Source organism: Mucor velutinosus (assembly GCF_035048745.1).
Source record: "Mucor velutinosus strain NIH1002 chromosome Unknown tig00001569, whole genome shotgun sequence".
In the NCBI taxonomy this organism is placed as follows: domain Eukaryota; kingdom Fungi; phylum Mucoromycota; class Mucoromycetes; order Mucorales; family Mucoraceae; genus Mucor; species Mucor velutinosus.
In genome coordinates this window covers 205377-223177 of record NW_027041921.1, presented here as the reverse complement: position 1 = coordinate 223177, position 17801 = coordinate 205377, and the positions used below count along the sequence as shown (strand labels likewise).

At 40.0% G+C, this 17801-nt stretch overlaps 5 protein-coding genes across 5 annotated transcripts; 4 read left to right on the top strand and 1 right to left on the bottom strand.

The window, feature by feature from the left end:
• Positions 1-608: 608 nt before the first annotated feature.
• Positions 609-5615, top strand: ATC70_012246 (uncharacterized protein; the record flags this gene model as incomplete). Its single annotated transcript, XM_064831426.1, has 1 exon — positions 609-5615. The coding sequence occupies one exon, from the start codon at positions 609-611 to the stop codon at positions 5613-5615; it is 5007 nt and encodes a 1668-aa protein (XP_064677706.1).
• A 5245-nt stretch (positions 5616-10860) lies between these two features.
• On the top strand, positions 10861-12700 carry ATC70_012245 (uncharacterized protein; the record flags this gene model as incomplete). Its single annotated transcript, XM_064831425.1, has 2 exons — positions 10861-10936; positions 10995-12700. The coding sequence occupies 2 exons, from the start codon at positions 10861-10863 to the stop codon at positions 12698-12700; spliced, it is 1782 nt and encodes a 593-aa protein (XP_064677705.1).
• Positions 12701-13185: 485 nt separating this feature from the next.
• Positions 13186-15032, top strand: ERV46_2 (ER-derived vesicles protein erv46; the record flags this gene model as incomplete). The annotated part of the gene is made up of 3 exons (XM_064831424.1): positions 13186-14294; positions 14348-14641; positions 14696-15032. 3 exons carry the CDS (start codon positions 13186-13188, stop codon positions 15030-15032), a joined length of 1740 nt encoding a protein of 579 aa, XP_064677704.1.
• A 153-nt stretch (positions 15033-15185) lies between these two features.
• LYS4 (mitochondrial Homoaconitase) lies at positions 15186-15947 on the top strand (the record flags this gene model as incomplete). The annotated part of the gene is made up of 3 exons (XM_064831423.1): positions 15186-15501; positions 15572-15759; positions 15828-15947. The coding sequence occupies 3 exons, from the start codon at positions 15186-15188 to the stop codon at positions 15945-15947; spliced, it is 624 nt and encodes a 207-aa protein (XP_064677703.1).
• A 706-nt stretch (positions 15948-16653) lies between these two features.
• On the bottom strand, positions 16654-17404 carry STE18 (Guanine nucleotide-binding protein subunit gamma; the record flags this gene model as incomplete). Its single annotated transcript, XM_064831422.1, has 2 exons — positions 16654-17087; positions 17401-17404. 2 exons carry the CDS (start codon positions 17402-17404, stop codon positions 16654-16656), a joined length of 438 nt encoding a protein of 145 aa, XP_064677702.1.
• Positions 17405-17801: the final 397 nt, after the last annotated feature.

Below are 17801 nucleotides of genomic sequence, written 5' to 3'. Positions count from 1 at the left end.
TATTCTATTTATACTAAGTTCTGAATGCCTAAGTAGCAATCTATCTTGTACAACGCTTATCACATCTGGTGAACCTCAGTGAAGTGAACTAGACTAGATTCCCATCATAAACAAAACCCAAAATAAATGTCATCTCAATCAAACCATGCTACCATCAGCAGATAGGCATGCATAATAATAGTATTAGCATGATGATAGCAAGGGTTAAATGCTCTAAAATAAGAGATGACAGATACTAAAGTAAATGTCAAGGGTATTGTAATGTGTTGTAACATAAATATACCTAAAAAGGATACAGGCTCAACAATAAAGAGCTATTCTTTACGCATGATTCAAAAACCATATATTGAAATACCGTTCTTGATCCATCAGATCAACAACTAAATGACCCAACAAAAATATATAAAGTAATGGAATCACTGGCAACTACTAAACTGCTGCCAGATAAGAGATATAAACCAAATAATATAAATAGAGACGTAGAATATACATTTTATTGCACATTATCCTAATTTCAAATAAAGAAGGATTTTAACAGTATTCTACCTGCTTTTTTAACCCCCTTTTTACTGCATTTTTTACTGTTACAATCAATCATTGATTTCGTTATGTCGTCTGTTCTGTCTGGTAACTCCCCACTGTCATCTCGTGCTGGCTCACCTAATCCCATGGAAGAGGACGTCATCATGGAGGATGGCAACGCATCCTTACCTGCCTCAGTTTCTGCAACAACTGAACGCCTCAATGAGATGGATCTCGCGGCTGACCCATATACAAACCTCGTTGGCACCCCGTCTCCTGCGCCCACTATATCCACTAAAGGTGAAGAAATTGTCAACCCTGACGCTACCTCACCACAACCTGCTCCACCTGTTACGAAGCCGCCAACGTTGACTGAAGTTCTGAAGAAGGTTCTACTCCAAAAGGAAAATGCGCAAATAGCATACTTGAAAGCTCTGAGCCATTCCAATGTCAATGTTGATGAAGCCAACCTACTCCGTGAAAAAGTAAACAATTTAGACAAGCATGTCAAAACACTTACCGATGGTCTCAAGGCTGCTGCTGCTGCTACTGCTGCTGCCACCAAGGCTTCCGCTGCCGCTAACTCATCGTCCACTGGCTTAAAAATTTCCAAGAGAGATCTTCCCAAATTCCAACTGGAGGATAACAAAGCTAAACCATTTCCACATGAGGAGGCATATCGTTCTGTTGATCATTTCCTCTCAGAATTCGAAAAAATTGTGTATTCTTCTGGCCAAGACATCGAAACCGTATGGCGCAAGTACATTCCCCTCACGTTGTCGTATGAATTGGATGACTGGATGAAGACGGTGGTCATGAAGTGCAATGTCTGGCACGATGTCAAGTTGGTTTTCAGCAAGAAGTTTGGGACAGTAGTTTCAAGAATACATAAGCGTCGTGCTGTGATGAATATGGAAATTGGGTTCCATGAATCTGTCGATGAATATTCCAATCGTTTCTTCCGCACTGTTGGTGAGGCCGGCTATCATCGTGATGATTTGACAATTGGTGATGTCTTTTTGTTGTCTTTACCCGAGTCCTGGCAACTGAACATTTGTACTGTGCTCCTTTCAAATACCAAGAGACAAGCCTGGACTACCACGGAAATTCACAATGCTGCCGTAGATCTTCTTGGTGAAAAGACTCCCCAATCATTGATGCTGGGAAAGGACACCAAGCGCAAGTTTGGCTCTGTTGAACCCCCTATTGTTGCTACCTCTGGCTCATCTGCCACCACATCTTCTGCTTTGCCAAAGGCAAGAATGCTTGGTGATCGAAATCTGCCCAATAGGGCTACTACCAAGAACCCTAACCCTTGCCGCCATTGTGGTCGCCCCTGGAAGCATGGCCATACTTGTGAAGAATATCGAATGGCTAAACGCCAAAAGGGCGCTGGTGATGGAATCAACGTATTGTCCGTGTCTACTACTTCTGATACTAAAGAAGAAAATGAAACTGACGTGATGACCCAAGCTTTAAAAGAAGCATATGAAAACGAAATTTACAAATGTAAGTCTAAAAAGACAAACGAAAGCAAAAACAACATGAAACTAATCACGCCTCTTCTATTAAATGGTAGAAGAATCATCGGAAAAGTGGATCCCGGATCGGATATTAGTTTCATCAATAAAAGCATATTAAATAAATCGTTTTCAAACATACAAACGTATAAAACAAATGGCTTTCTCAATTTCTTGTCTGTAAATGATGATAACAAGAACAGTACGGTAACAAGAATTGGTAAAACTGAACCTATGGAAGTAACTTATACAAACAATATCAAATTCGCTCATGAATTCGAGGTCATTAAATTTAATGATGAGTTGTCTACTGAATTTGATGTGTTACTTGGTGTCGATATTCTACCCAAATTGAATATCTACCTGCAAGGAGTAGCATATAAATTTCCTGATTCAGAAAAGGACAAAGAAATGAAGCAGTTTGAGGATATAAATCACGATCAACAAAACAAATTCAATCCTGAAAAGGCTGATTATGGTACTCCAAGCGAAAGAAAAGAATTGCTAGCACAAATTCAATCAGCTTTGGACGAAAACAGGGCTATCCCAAGTGATGCAGCATGTACAATGCCAGAATCAGTTGTAAGAATCAAAATTTCGGATCCCAGTGATTGTTTCGTTCGACAATATCCATTAGCGGTAAATGCAAATGCAGAAATCAAATCACAGCTAGAAGAATGGCTAAAAGATGGCATTGTCGAGCGTACCAAACCTGATCCAACCTTTCACTCACCTTTATTGGCTGTACCTAAACGTGATCCACTCACCGGGAAAACTAGCAAGCTTCGAATCTGTTGCGATTTAAGAAGAATAAATGCTGCCATCTCGGATAAAGACTGTCATGAGAACTTTGCTGTACCAAAAATAGATGAAATCTTCAGCAAGGTTGTTGGTAACGCTAATGTCATAAGTGTTTTGGATCTAAAGCAAGCTTATTTTGCATTTCCTGTATCACCAGAATCAAGACGTTGCCTCATATTTAGTCATAACAATCTGACGTACCAATGGACCAGAGCCCCTTTTGGGTTAAAATTCCTTGTAAGCCAGTTTGTCTATACAATGAGCGTTTTATTCGATGGCATTGAACAAGAGTTGAAAGATGAAGTAAAGAAATTATACATAAAACAAAACAAAGACACCACTCAAATTGGCAATGAAATCCAAGCAGGAGTCTGCCACTACTTAGACGATATCGTGGTGTATGCTAGAAACGCAGAATTTAATGCACTAATGGTTAATTTAGTGGTAAGGAGATTGAGTAGAGTAAATCTACGTATCAATACAGATAAATGTTCATTCTTCCAAACAAGTGTCTATCTGCTTGGATTCATCATCAGTAAAGATACCACAAAAATTGATACAAAAAGACTATCAAACATTGAGTCATGGGAAATCCCAAAGACAACGAAACAGGTCCGTAGTCTTATGGGTATTATCAGCCATTTAAGAAACTACTGTCCAATGCTGTCTAAAATAGCTGCTCCTATTGACAGTCTACGAAATGAGAAAAAAATCACTGCAAAATGGACATCCTTACATACTGATAGACTCCAAAGAATCAAACAAATACTCATGTCTAGTCAAATCCTTTATGCACCTAATCCATCAAAGCCATACTTCATGCAAACTGATGCCAGCGTTCTGGGAATATCAGCCTGTCTATTCCAAAAGGATGAAATGGGACGCATTAAGCATATAGCCTTCGCAAGCAGATCTTTGAATAGTGCAGAACGAAATTGGTCTACTAACCGAAGAGAAACTGCAGCCATTGTGTTTGGTTTTGAAAAATACAAAGCTTTATTATGGGGGCACAATGATATAACTGTTTTATGTGATCATTTGGCCCTAACGTATCTTTTTACATCATCAACACTGAACAGCACTCTTCAAGGGTATCTGGAAATTTTAGGAGAATACAATTTCTCAGTAGCTCACATCAAAGGAATGGAAAACATTCTTGCTGACCGACTATCGAGATTGTACCCTGCCATAACCGAAGATGAAGAGCTAGCTGATGAATATGAACAACAGATTAAGAAACTACACAAGCTAATCCTGCTACGAAGAACTACCGGGAACAAAATCGTTAAACAAAAGGAAGTTCATTCCAAAGACCCCAATCTAAATGTCCTAGCGATAAAGCTCAGTAGCAAAGAGTTTAAACAAACCACAACTGATTATGTTTGTCCACCTCAACAAGATCGTAAAAAGATCATCCAAGATGCACATAAGGTAGGACATTTTGGGATTGCGGCTGTGGTTAAGCACATTCACACTTATCATGGTCTTCATTGGAACTCCATCTATAAGGACGCCAAAGAACTTTTGCTGTCTTGTAAGGAATGTCAATTGCATAATATTGCAAAGAAAGGATTCAACCCAGCAAGAAGTGTAGTGTCGTATGAACCATTTGATTTCATTAGCATGGATATGATTGGACCCTTACCAGTAACGGAAAAAGGCAATTGTTATATTCTTGTGGTTGTAGACATCTGTACCAAATACATCATTGCTCGTCCTACACCAAACAAACAAAGTGACACAATCGCTAACACCTTGGTCTCAATCTATGGAGATTATGGTTTAGCAGTGAATGTTACCTTATCTGATAATGGAAGAGAATTCAAATCTCAACTATCAGAATACATCTATAAATCATTAAACATTGGCATGATACAAAGCACTCCTTACTACGCACAGGGAAATGGTCATAGTGAAAATTCTGTGAAAACTGTAACTGCAACACTAAGGAAAATGTGTGGGAATGGCACCAGAAACTGGGATAACCGTTTGCCTATTGTACAACTAGCTATAAACATGAAAGTCCGTGATCGCACAGCAAGCACCCCTTTCAGCTTGATGTTTGCAAGACAAGTAACATTGGACCCTAAGAAAATTAATAGAAATAACAGGAAAGCATTGACACTGGAAGAGCTACAAAAAAGAGCTGAAACCATGAATGACATTGTCTTTCCTGCTATACAACAACGAACTGATGAATTGGCTAAAATATATCGCGAGAAATTCAACAAGAAACACTACATAATCGAAGATATTCCAGCTGGTACACCTGTAATGGTACGTTACGCAGAAGGTCGATCGAATAAACTAGCCCCGCTATATTCAGGACCATATATTGTGGTGCGACGTACTCAAGCAGGAACGTATGTACTAAAAGATGATACTAGCGAATTGCTACATCGTGAATATACGCCCTCTGAATTAAAAGTTGTCTCATTAGACGAAACAGCATTGGAAGCGCAAGTATATGAGGTAGAAGAAATTCGTGATCATCGAGTGCTCCCCGATGGCACATACGAATATCTGACCAAATGGTGTGGTTACGGTGAAAGAGAGAATGACTGGCTTACCCCTGATCTATTCTCCACACCTACTCCTATTACCAATTACTGGAAGAAAATGAAAGAACTTGAAAGACGAGAGGCATCTAGAAAAGAAATCAATGATACTTCAATTAAGAATACTATCAACAAATCTAAGAAACGCCAAACAAAATTGCCTCAAACAAATACTCGCCGCCAAAAACGTGCAAGAAATACGAAATCTAAATAATATCCTACCTAAAATATCTCTTTAAATATATATATATATATATATATACATAATACATAATTTTTTCCTTTCCAATATCTCTGATTTCATTTCGAATTTAAGTCTTCTAAATTTGCTGCATACCGGGTCAACGCAAATCTTGTTTGCGTTTAGCGGGGAGGCATGAAGTGAACTAGACTAGATTCCCATCATAAACAAAACCCAAAATAAATGTCATCTCAATCAAACCATGCTACCATCAGCAGATAGGCATGCATAATAATAGTATTAGCATGATGATAGCAAGGGTTAAATGCTCTAAAATAAGAGATGACAGATACTAAAGTAAATGTCAAGGGTATTGTAATGTGTTGTAACATAAATATACCTAAAAAGGATACAGGCTCAACAATAAAGAGCTATTCTTTACGCATGATTCAAAAACCATATATTGAAATACCGTTCTTGATCCATCAGATCAACAACTAAATGACCCAACAAAAATATATAAAGTAATGGAATCACTGGCAACTACTAAACTGCTGCCAGATAAGAGATATAAACCAAATAATATAAATAGAGACGTAGAATATACATTTTATTGCACATTATCCTAATTTCGAATAAAGAAGGATTTTAACAGTATTCTACCTGCTTTTTTACCCCCTTTTTTACTGCACTCAGTATTTAGATTGCTGAGATGCACTTCAATTATCATAGCTTGTCCATGTTGTTGCACAACACAGACATATCTACCCATCAAGAATACCTTAATCTTTATAGACAGTTGTAGCCCTGCTGCTATAGTTGCACAACATCCCAGATAAAGGGTTCCATACTTCAATAACAAACATCACACTTTAAACCATCAAGGTTACATTAAATCATGCTATGACGATACCTCACCCAAGCCCATCAAGGTTACTCAAATCGACCCTTACGGCCAGTGCTCCTGCATTGATTACCACTTTAAATCAAACATCAACAACATTTGCCAGATATCGCAATAGCAGCACTTATTGCTCTCTATCATCACTAATCCTACAAGCTAGCTGCAAATGTATAAATACTCTTCTTTTTTTTACTCAATTCCAGGGTCTTCCGTTCATTTTACACACAAATAATAAACTACAGTTGATTTCTATTGTATTTTTATTATTATTCCTTTATTTTTTTGGGAAATCCCTTAAACCTGATTTCACTGCAAATACGGTGCCCAAGTCTATGGGATAAACCCCGGGCGTGTGTTGACTGATGTTGGTTAATATACAGCAGAAAACTTATATTATGCGCTACTATACTATAGCGAAAAATAGCGTTTGGGCGATTGGTGTTTAGAATAACAAAATATAGACAGAGTAAATACAATTAGAACTGAATATATTTATTATGTTATTCCAAGATTGAATAGGGATCAAAACTACTAGTGTAGATATCAAAGGTATTTATAGTTATTTGACAGTGCCGCAGCAATAGGACCTTGATCTTGAATGCGGGATAATTGTATAAGCCTTGAACCAGTAACGAGGATGTGCTGCATCAGAACTCATGAACCACCAGTCAAGGATAAACAACAAAGATGATCCAGGATAGAATGTTCTTCCTAATAGCTTTGACGGAAGAACATTTGTCGGAATTGAAACCCACTTCCAGGGACGAAAGGCCATAGGCTACCACTCTCTAGGAACCAGGATATAGATTAGCCATTTGATGGCACCACTCATGTTCCTTCGTGCTGCTTGAATAAAGACCTCTCACTTCTACTATGCATCTCAGCTCATTCTCAGATCCTCTTATGTAATAAACGACGCTTAATACATTTGCCTCTCAGAGATGATCTATATCCTCAACATTCACAAGGGAAAATTCTTGAAAATCAAACGATCGCGTTTTTCGCCCCAAAAATGAAGACTTTTCTTATGATACGTATAAGATCAAATTGATCGTAAGGACGGAATACAATACTGGAAGCCCTTTCTATAGCACTTGTATATGCTAAATTTTGACATAATCACAGGAAACCTGTTATCGTATTTTTGCAAATTGCTCATTATTTTCGGTCTGAAAGTAGAATATAATCAGTACCATTTGATGCGGCTTCTTTAATCCTCTAAAGTTATATTAGAAAGCTGGGCGCGATAACTGGAGTTTTCATAGTCAAACTTGACAAAAGCGTTTAAAAGATGTCAGATGAAGTCAAGTTTGAGCACAAAAATACCCACTGCACAAATTCAAATTAAATTGCAGCAGTTACGGCTACCACTGCAGAAGACTGAGACTAAATCTACTGGCCGTGACGTCGGATAGGACGCCGCCTCATTTTTTCCCTTTTTGCAAAACACGTTTAGCAGCATCAAACCATGGTCGTTTTGGAAACCGTTCGATTGATAGTAACACTCTAGCTTCCGATAGCTTTGTCTTGTACTGTTGAAATAACTTGACACTGCTTCTTTAAAGTGGAATATGCTAGGTACCATTCAATAAAGAGCATTGGAAGGCGTAGAATTAACACTAATTGAATTTTTTTATTAGGTTTGATGATTCTTTTTGACTGTTTGATGCGGGTGTTACTACCATTACTTCTCTGCTGCTACCTCCTCTGCTGTCTGCTTCTTTGGTTCATCATGTCTGGTGGTTGCTTCTTTAGTCTTTATCTGGTCTCTGGTGTTGTTCATTCTTCGGTTTTCTATGGTGCTGGTGTTGCTGCTGCTAATCTGTTCTTTCCCGGTTTACTGTATTTGTTGTATGCTTGTTCTCTGGTCCACCTCTGGTGACTACCTATACTCTTCTGGTATTTCTCTGGTAGTGGTAAATGGTAAGTAACATTTTTGGTCTGTGTCTATTCTCTGCTGATGGCGTTCATTTTTTAGTTTTTCTATGGTGCTGGTATTGCTGCTGCTGCTGCTGCTGTTGCTAATCTGGTCTTTTCTGGTCTACTGTATTTGCTGCATGCTCGCTCCCTGGCTCATATCCGGTGATTACTTAATATCTGGTCTATCTGTGGTTATGATAAGTGGTGGTATCTTCTTTCTTCTGGTCGCAATGACATAAAACTTCTTTGAACGCTTATATCATTGCTTCCTTTCTCGTGATAATGCATTCATGATGTTTGCCTTGTTGCGCTTTTTCTTTTGTTGGTGGTGTTTCCTCTGTAGCTTCTTTACATGAAACAACATTAGTCATTATGTTGTATCGCAATCGTATAATACCACTGTTGCTTTTGCAGCTGTGCGCATCTGTGTCATGTTGCTTTACATCCGACTATTACTACCATGCGCGTTGCTCATGCATGCATTTTTCTTGCAACAGCAACGAGCTTTTTTAAACATCTTTGATGTTATGTTTGTTATGCTTTTCTTTGACTCGCTTCGCGTGAGTGCCTCTTTTTTTGCCTACGTACTACTATACTCCCATAATAGTATGTTCTTTTCTTCTTTTGTTATGTTTATGTTTCTTTGAAGCATACCTTTTTTACGTTGTGTGGATGTGCCTATCCCTGAAGCTCAACAAGACTTTATCCGAGGCTAGGAGGTAGATAGGCTGCCTCCACTTGGTTGTCACTACTTACTTTAGTGATGATTGAGAGTCTCAATGCCAGAATCTAAAGCTAGGTGGTGTAAGTAAGGCATGCTCTAGCACCTGAGGGAAATTTGATGATAGTAACAGCTATATTGCTATATAGCGGAGCTTAAAATTTTGCCTCACATCAAAACCGGGGGAAACCCTCGCAATTTTTTTTTAGGTCAGCGGAGTTTTCAGGCGATTTGATTGGCTCAGGGGTTGAAGAACCGAAGGGTTATAGCTAGTGGACTTCCTATTGATTGCTCAATAAATATGATTTTGTGTTTGGTAATAAAAGAATGACCAAATTAATACAGTTCAAAGCCTTCTTCATCTAAACGTAAGATAAGATGTATGTAATCTTTTAAAGCTGTTAGGCAGAAAGTTTATATAGATACTACAGTACTTTAGCAAAAAAGTGATGTTTTTTTTTGCTTAGAATAACGAAAAATAGGCAAGAGAAATACAATCAGAACTGAATATGTTTATTATATTATTGTTATTCCAAGACTGAATGAGGACTAAAACTAGCATAAATGCCTAAAGTGTTTATAATCATTCGACAGCGCCACAGCAATACGAACTTAATCTTGAATATAGGATAATTGTATAAGCCTTGAGCCAGTTAACGAAGATGTGCGCCGCTTCGTGAACGCTCATGGATCACCCCTCAGGAGCGAGCAACAATGAGAATCCAGAATAGAATGTTTTCATAGTAGATTTGACGGAAGAACATTTGTCAGAACTGAAACTCGCTTTCAAGGATGAAAGGTCATAATAGGCTACCAAACTTCAAGAACCAATATATAGATTTGCCATTTGATGGCACCACTCATGTTCCTTTGCACTGTCTGAATAAAGAGTTCTCAATATACCGCGCATAGCTACTTCTGCTCAATCCTTCTCATGTACAATACAACGTATAATACATTTATCTCTGAGATCTGATAAAATATCCTTAACAGCATTGATTATTTGTTTAAATCAAACATCAAGAACGTTTGCCAGATATCGCAATAGCAGCACATATTGCTCTATCACTACTAACACTACAAGATCGTTATAAATGTATATAGATACTCTTCTAAAGTGGCTTGTCCAAACAATAGTCGTGTGATAAATATCAACAGTAATACCATTTGATGCGCATTTTAATTCTGTACAAACTTACTATGAACTCAAAACAGTAATTACTATTGAAAAAAGTAAGTTTGAGAGATGAAAACGTGCAAATATGGATCATATTGGCTTGGCACCAATATAAGCTCGCAAGTCTGAACTGAGCCTATGACAGATCGATAATGATACATTAGCGAAATGTATGGGTTGAGGTTGATCTCATGGCATGCCATGACCTCCTTAAAACGCATCTTTTAAAGTTTAAACAGTGAATGAAGATGTTGCTCTGATGGACATGCTATTTACTTAAAATAATAATATCAAAAGACTACTGGATTTATTTTCAGTAATCAATCTGTATGTTGTTAGGGACATGCTTGAATTGCCCCTTGGATAAAGCCAACTCGGCAGCATTAGTAGGTTGAGAAGTTGCATTGTTAGCATCGACAGTAAACTGTCCCATCCAACGAAAAAGACGGTAACATTGACTACCTTCTTGTCGAGAATTCTAGAGACAAAAAGAAAAATTTAATTGAAAAAATATTTTTAAATCATCTTTAATTTACACTGTCAACGGAAGCGTATTATGTCCAACAAGGAATTCAAAGTTCAAATTAGAGAGAGAAGCAATCCTTCTGAAGACTACAAACGACCCGAGCTACGTGAGTATCTTGCTCAAATGTTTGGCCCAGCACATGTTCTGACTTGATGATTTGTTAGTGCAAAAAGCTATTGAGGAAATCGAAGCAGAAGTTGCTGCCAAGAGGGAAGCTGAAGGCAGCGATTCTGAAGACGACAGCTCTTCCTACGACTCTGACGAAGAAGAGGACGACGATGCCAACTTATTAACGCCTGCTGTCGACTCTCAAATCTTCAAAACCATTGCTGCCATCCAAGCCAAAGATCCCCGTGTATACGAAAACACCAACGACTTTTTCAAGGATGTAGATACCACCAAACCTAGCAAGAAGGACAATAAAACTAAGGAGCCTGTCGTCAAGCTCAAAGACTACGAACGTGACATTTTGTTGGAACATGGCGGTTTTGTGAATGAAAGAGACGAATCTGTCAGAACCAGAACTCACCGTCAGGAGCAAGAGGATTTGCGTAATGCTTTCAAAAACGCTGCTGATTCTGATGATGAGGAGGAGGACGAAGATGGCTTCTTGACAAAGAAAGACAAGACAAGTGAGGAGAAGGAAGCAGAGGAGAGCGACTATCGCAAATTCTTGCTGGAAAACATGAAGGACGACGCACCATCGAAAAAGGCATTTGAAGAATGGAGCAACTACAAACAAAACCCCAATGTCAATGCCGAAGAGGCCTTTTTGATGGACTATGTCTTGAATCGTGGTTGGGTGGACAGCAAGGGCGAAACGACAACACAGACGATGGAAGACGCTGACGAGGAGAAAGACGAGGAATACCTTGATAATGTAGATCGATTTGAGAGTAAATACAATTTCCGTTTCGAGGAAGAAGGCGCTTCTTCTATCAAGACCTACTCTCGTGAGGTTGAAGGCACTGTTCGTAGAAAGGAAAGCAAGAGAGCCAAGAGAAGAGCTAGAGAGAAGGCACACAAGCAAGCACTCAAGGAGCAAAAGATGGAAGAATTGAAGCAGCAAAAGAACCAAAAGATGAAGGAGATCCATGACAAACTCAAGGAGATTCGTGCTATCACTGGCAACAAGGCCGTTGGTTTGGAAAATATCGATCTAGAAGGCGATTTCGATCCCTCCGTTTTTGATGCTCAAATGGGCAATGTGTTTGACGATGACTATTATCAGGGCGAAGAGGGCGATGCCAACGAGAAGCCTGTTTGGGATGATGATATTGAGACGGGTCTGCCTGATGATGACATTATGGATGCTGATTATCTTCCTGGTGGAGACAAGTATCAAGGACCGTCTGCTACCAAGCCAGCTATTGCACCTGAAGAAGCCGAGTCAAAGAAGAAGAAGTTCAAGGACCTTATGGACGAATACTATGCACTCAATTATGAGGATGTCATTGGCGGCGATTTGTTTACTCGATTCAAGTATGCCAAGACCGCGCCTCAAGACTATGGTTTAACAGCAGAGGAAATCCTATTAGCAGACGATGCAGAGTTGAACAAATACATTGGTTTGAAGTCATTAGCACCTTACCGTCCTGAAAGAAAGAAGGCAAGAGACGAAAGTGTGTTCCTAAAAAACCAAAAGAAGAAGAAGAAGCAGTTGGCCAAACACGTTGCAGCTGTCGCAAAGCAGCTTGAAAAGGAACAGAAAAAGCTCGCCAAGAAAGAGGCCAAATTACATAAAAGCAGCAGCAAAAAGCATAAAAGAGCAAGAGAGGAGAACTCAGACGCATCTCATACAAAGCACAAAAAGGCAAAAAACGAGAGCTCGGAAGAATCTCGCAAGAAGCATAAGAAATCAAAGCATTAACTTATATATAGATCCCCCGTTCATATCATGAATAAAAAAAAAAAAAGAGTATTTGTTTAATTATCAAAATGAAACGCAAAACTCATGCATTGCATTCACCATATTCAATCATATTTTGGTGCAGATTCGAGCCTTCTGCATCAAGCACCAGGACTTAAACACAGGGGTATATTTGTTCATAAATGCTTTGGATCAGAGAATTCCTTGGTTTTTTTTTTTTTTTTTTTTTTTTTTTTTTTTTTTACGAATTTCAAATGCGGCTGCTCATCACGATGATGATACTGGGGCCACTGAACACCAACATGTCTCGGTATCTCCTCCGTTGTCAAAGTTTGTGTGTGCATACACAACCAATCACATGCCACCTTTCAAAGCATCCCAATGCTTTCTGTGGTAATTCACACGTTGAAAAGGGAAAAATTTTTGATGCTCCTTCTTAACCTTTTGTTTCCCTTTTCCTTTCCTATTTGCCCACTGTGATTAATATGGCATCGTCCATCTCAGACTATAAACATACCCAAAGCAGCAAAAGAGAGCTGTCGCCTTCAAGTTCTTCCATCACCTCGATTACAAAAAAGACCCGTTTAGATACCCTATTTGACACATCCACGCAAGAAGAACAGGTGTCTGACTTGGTGATTGGCGACGACTATCAGCCATCCATAGGTGCACAAACTCCCACATTCGAGAACAGAATGGGATCCTTCGTAGAGCCCGGCAGTGGTGGTTATGATCGCACACCCACAATAGATGTTCAAGCACACACGGCAACGACCAGTATGGCGCATGCCTTGCTCGGCATTCAAGGTGATGTACTCGACGACATTGATGAAGACGATGAAGACGACGACGACGATGAATACTTTAACGATGCAATTGACTTGGACGAAAAGCCCTATCGAAGGTCGCTTTACAGCGAGCTAGTGACAAGCAGCAATCTGCCCGATGACGACGATCGACGAAAGAGCAATCTGCTATCGTCAACACTATTTGAAAACGAAGACGAAGACGAGGAGGGCACAACAGACTTTGAAAACAAGACAACGCTGCCATTAAGCAGATCCTTTGCACAGCGACAGCACCAGACCAGCTTTGATGAGGAGGTCGACAGACTCTTTTCAAGCCATAATCCTGCAGACGAGCCTGAATTCGTATTATCCTCAGCAGCCAAATTGAGCATTTTGCAGCAGCAGCATCAGCACGGCCCATTATGGCACACAGACAAACCACATTTCTTGACGGATGAATACTTCCAGCACCATGGACCGCAAGATCGATCCATACCATTGGACGATAAGACCCCCCACACAGCATCTATCGCATCGTATTTCGACTCTCAATTTGAACGACTAGGTGTCATGGGCTCTGGTGAATTTGCTCGTGTTCTGAAAGCTCGCTGTACAATAACAAACCAACTCTACGCCATCAAAAAGTCAAAGAACTGTTTCAGCGGCTGGGACGATCGATGGTTGCAGTTGACTGAAGTAGACCATCTGAGAATGGTCAAGGACAGCGACCATTGCGTCAAGATGATCAACGCGTGGGAGGAGAAGGGCTACTTGTATATTCAGTTGGAATTGTGCTCTGGAGGAAGGTAAGGTGCTGAGCTAGAGTCGACGTGCAATATCTGACCTGTCATGGAGCTAGTCTTGACACATTCATCGAGTCCAAGAACAGAAGCATCGTAGAAGACCAAGTATGGAGCATATTCCACAAACTAGTGCTTGGAATCAACGATATACACGCAGCAGACATTGCACATTTAGATTTGAAACCCTCAAATATTTTAATCGACGATCAAGGCTGTTTGAAGATTGCAGACTTTGGCATTTCAGTGCGAACGCCAGTGGACGCTCGATGGGTGAAGGGCGAGGGAGACAGACGCTACATGGCTCCGGATTTACTGAGAGAGAACTTTGACAAGCCAGCAGACATCTTTAGGTAAAGGCGCGCGCCACAAATATATATGCAACAACACATTGACCTTCTTTATAGTTTGGGTTTGATTTTGTTGGAACTAGCAACAGGAATTGTGTTACCAGGCACCGGCGAATCATGGGAAATGCTTAGACTGGGTGATTTCTCCAAACAAAAAGAAGCATTGTCAAAGCTATCTCTGGAAATGAGCGAGATGATTGAATGGCTACTGACAACCGAGGCAAAAGAGAGGCCCACTGCACACGATATCATGCAACATCCCTCCTTCATCAAGGTCCAATCTACCGCTCTGGAAGAAGGCACACTCTTAAGCTACGTACAGGAGCACGCTGAAATGGCATCAAACACTCCTTCTCGCTTGTCAATAGCAGAAGCAAATGGTTATTTAAACTAGAACATGTATATAATGTGATACCTTCGGCTCTTCAAATGTCACTTGCTCTTGTAATGGATTGTCGTTTGGAAGATGTATATAAAAAGTGGCATTTCCTTTCTGCCGTTTCTCTTTTTCTTCTCTTTTCTTTTTTAATTATTGAACAAAAATAAAATGTCTACTCCCGTTGTAAATCCTGCTACAGCTGGTCGTCCTGTTCCTCCTGTTCCCAATCAATCTCCAGATGCCAAAGCTCATGCTCAGGCTGCTGCTATGAACGCTCTCGACTTTGTCAAGAACAAGTCCAATTACTACTTGACTCGTCTTGACAGAGAACTCGCCAAGCATGCATGTGCCAATGATATTGAACGTCGCACTGGCTTGCCCAAGACCTATGTCGTGTTGGGTACCTCCATCACCTTCTTCTTGATGATCTTTTTCAACCTAGGCGCTCAATTATTAACAAACGCCATTTCTTGGATCTATCCAGGTAAGTAGAGGGCTTTTATGATTTCACGCGATTTTGGGATGGGCGGCTTACTGATACGCGCACTTGATAGCATATGCTTCTTTCAAGGCGATTGAGTCTCCTAACACGGATGATGACACTCAATGGCTAACTTATTGGACCGTCATTGGTTTCGCTCAAATGGTTGAGTATTTCTCTGACATCTTGCTCTACTGGTTCCCCTTTTACTACACATTCAAGACCCTCTTTGTCCTCTGGCTCATCTTGCCTCAATTCAGAGTAAGTACAAGTATAAACTAGAACGGAAAGGTTGTGTGCTCATGAAACTCTGTTTGAAATTCGAATAGGGTGCTCAAATTGCTTATGAACGTTTCTTGCGTCCTTTTCTTTTGAATGCTCAGCCAGAAATTGACCGTCGTACCGACAAATTTACCAAGCCATTCACTAGTGGCGAAAAGACATTGTAAGGTGGTATACAAACTATTTTTTTTTCTGTAAAAAAATAAACTTCTTCTCATTCAAAACTCGGAGATGGATGGTAATAGAATTTGACATGTGAAACACTGCATGGTGTCATCGCTGTAACACCCTTCACATTTCCACATTGTACACAAAATATTTGTACATGTTGAAGGAACAAAGATATGCTCAATCAGGAGAACAGTAAAAGGATGAAGTGGTGGAAATCATAGTGTTTTCCGGGATTGCAACAGTGGCATGATGGCAAGTTAGACAGTGATTGTGTGCCATCACTGAACTCTTGTTGGGATGAAAGTTGTATCAACTGCGTCTGCTCTAAGCCTTTTTGCCAAGAATTGGAATAACGTGCAATTATATATATATATATATATATAGTTCAAGTTGCAGAAATCAAGCTCGATCTCCCATCGTTTTGCGCTAGAGACTATATCGAGCATTAGCTTATTAAAACAAAGGCTCATGGCCCAGGGATTAGAGATTCTGAGAAGAACGCTGGACAGCCTAGACATCTTGTTTCTTTAGATGCTAGACATTTGACAATAGACAACTCCGAAATCAAAATGTTCATTTTGCATGATCAGATGAAAAGAAACGGATTTCATGTTAATATTTTAATAGTTGAATGAATAAGCAGAATATAGTAGAAAGAGAGCGAGAAAAAACGACAGGGAACATACAGAATGGCATTTGGATTTAAGATCTGGGCTTTTCCTTCTTCTCCTTGTACAAAGCGAGGAGAGAGACACCAGCGACCTTGACGACCTTAAAACGGACACCAGGAATATCACCAATAGCACGACCCTTACGACCGAAACCAGCAATCAAGACTTCATCGTTCTCATCAACGTAGTTCAAACAACCATCATTGGGAACGAAAGCAGTGACCTTCTTACCGTTCTTGATGAGTTGAACACGAACACACTTACGAATAGCAGAGTTAGGTTGCTTGGCTTCAACACCAATCTTTTCGAGGACGATACCCTTGGCGTGAGAAGAACCACCGAAAGGAGAAGAGCGGAAAGCGGTACCAATAGCTCTCTTCTTGTAGGCCTTGTCGGCCCAACGTTGATCACGACGATGAATACGGAGCTTACGAGCTGCGTTCAAACCTCTAGGTTGTCCCTTACCTAATTGACATGAAATAACAATGGATCAGTTTCTTGCCAGGCCAGAAAAAAAAAAAAAAAAAAAAAAAAAAAAAGGGATCAAATGCTGGCTGGCTGAATTCAATAGCAATAAATCATATACGTTGGGCGTTGTGATCTCTACTCGTAATGCTGATCTCTCTCTCTCTCTCTCTCTCTCATCCAACAACGGACTTGGCCAGACATCTGATGTGTCCAAAGGTCGTTTCCATCCATCCATCATCCATTGTGTTGTATACACTTTTCCATTGCTATTAAATCCAACCATCCACATCTCTATTTTGTTGATACGCACCCATGATGTATTATTTTCAAAAGGAAGATTGATTTCGGCGCATGGCTGTGCTTTGCTATCTCTTTTCTCGGCCCCTAATCCACTGCCAGCAGCGAGTAAAACCTGCGTGTAGAGCGAATCAGATTTCTTTTCCCGAACCGGACTCGATGGCCAGCTATTTGATATAATGAATGCATGAATGACATTGGCAAGCAGTGAACATTGCAGAAAGTGAGATGCCTGCTTGACAAGTTTAGTACTTGCTTGTGTTTGCATTCAAAAGCTGTACCCATAAGGTCTCGCATCCAGTGTTTGAATAACATGCTTCGTTTGAGGATTTGAAATAGTAATCATCATGTATGATTTGATGATCGCATGAGCAAGCCTGATACGAACAGCGTTGTAGTTGAAAGAGCGAGCCA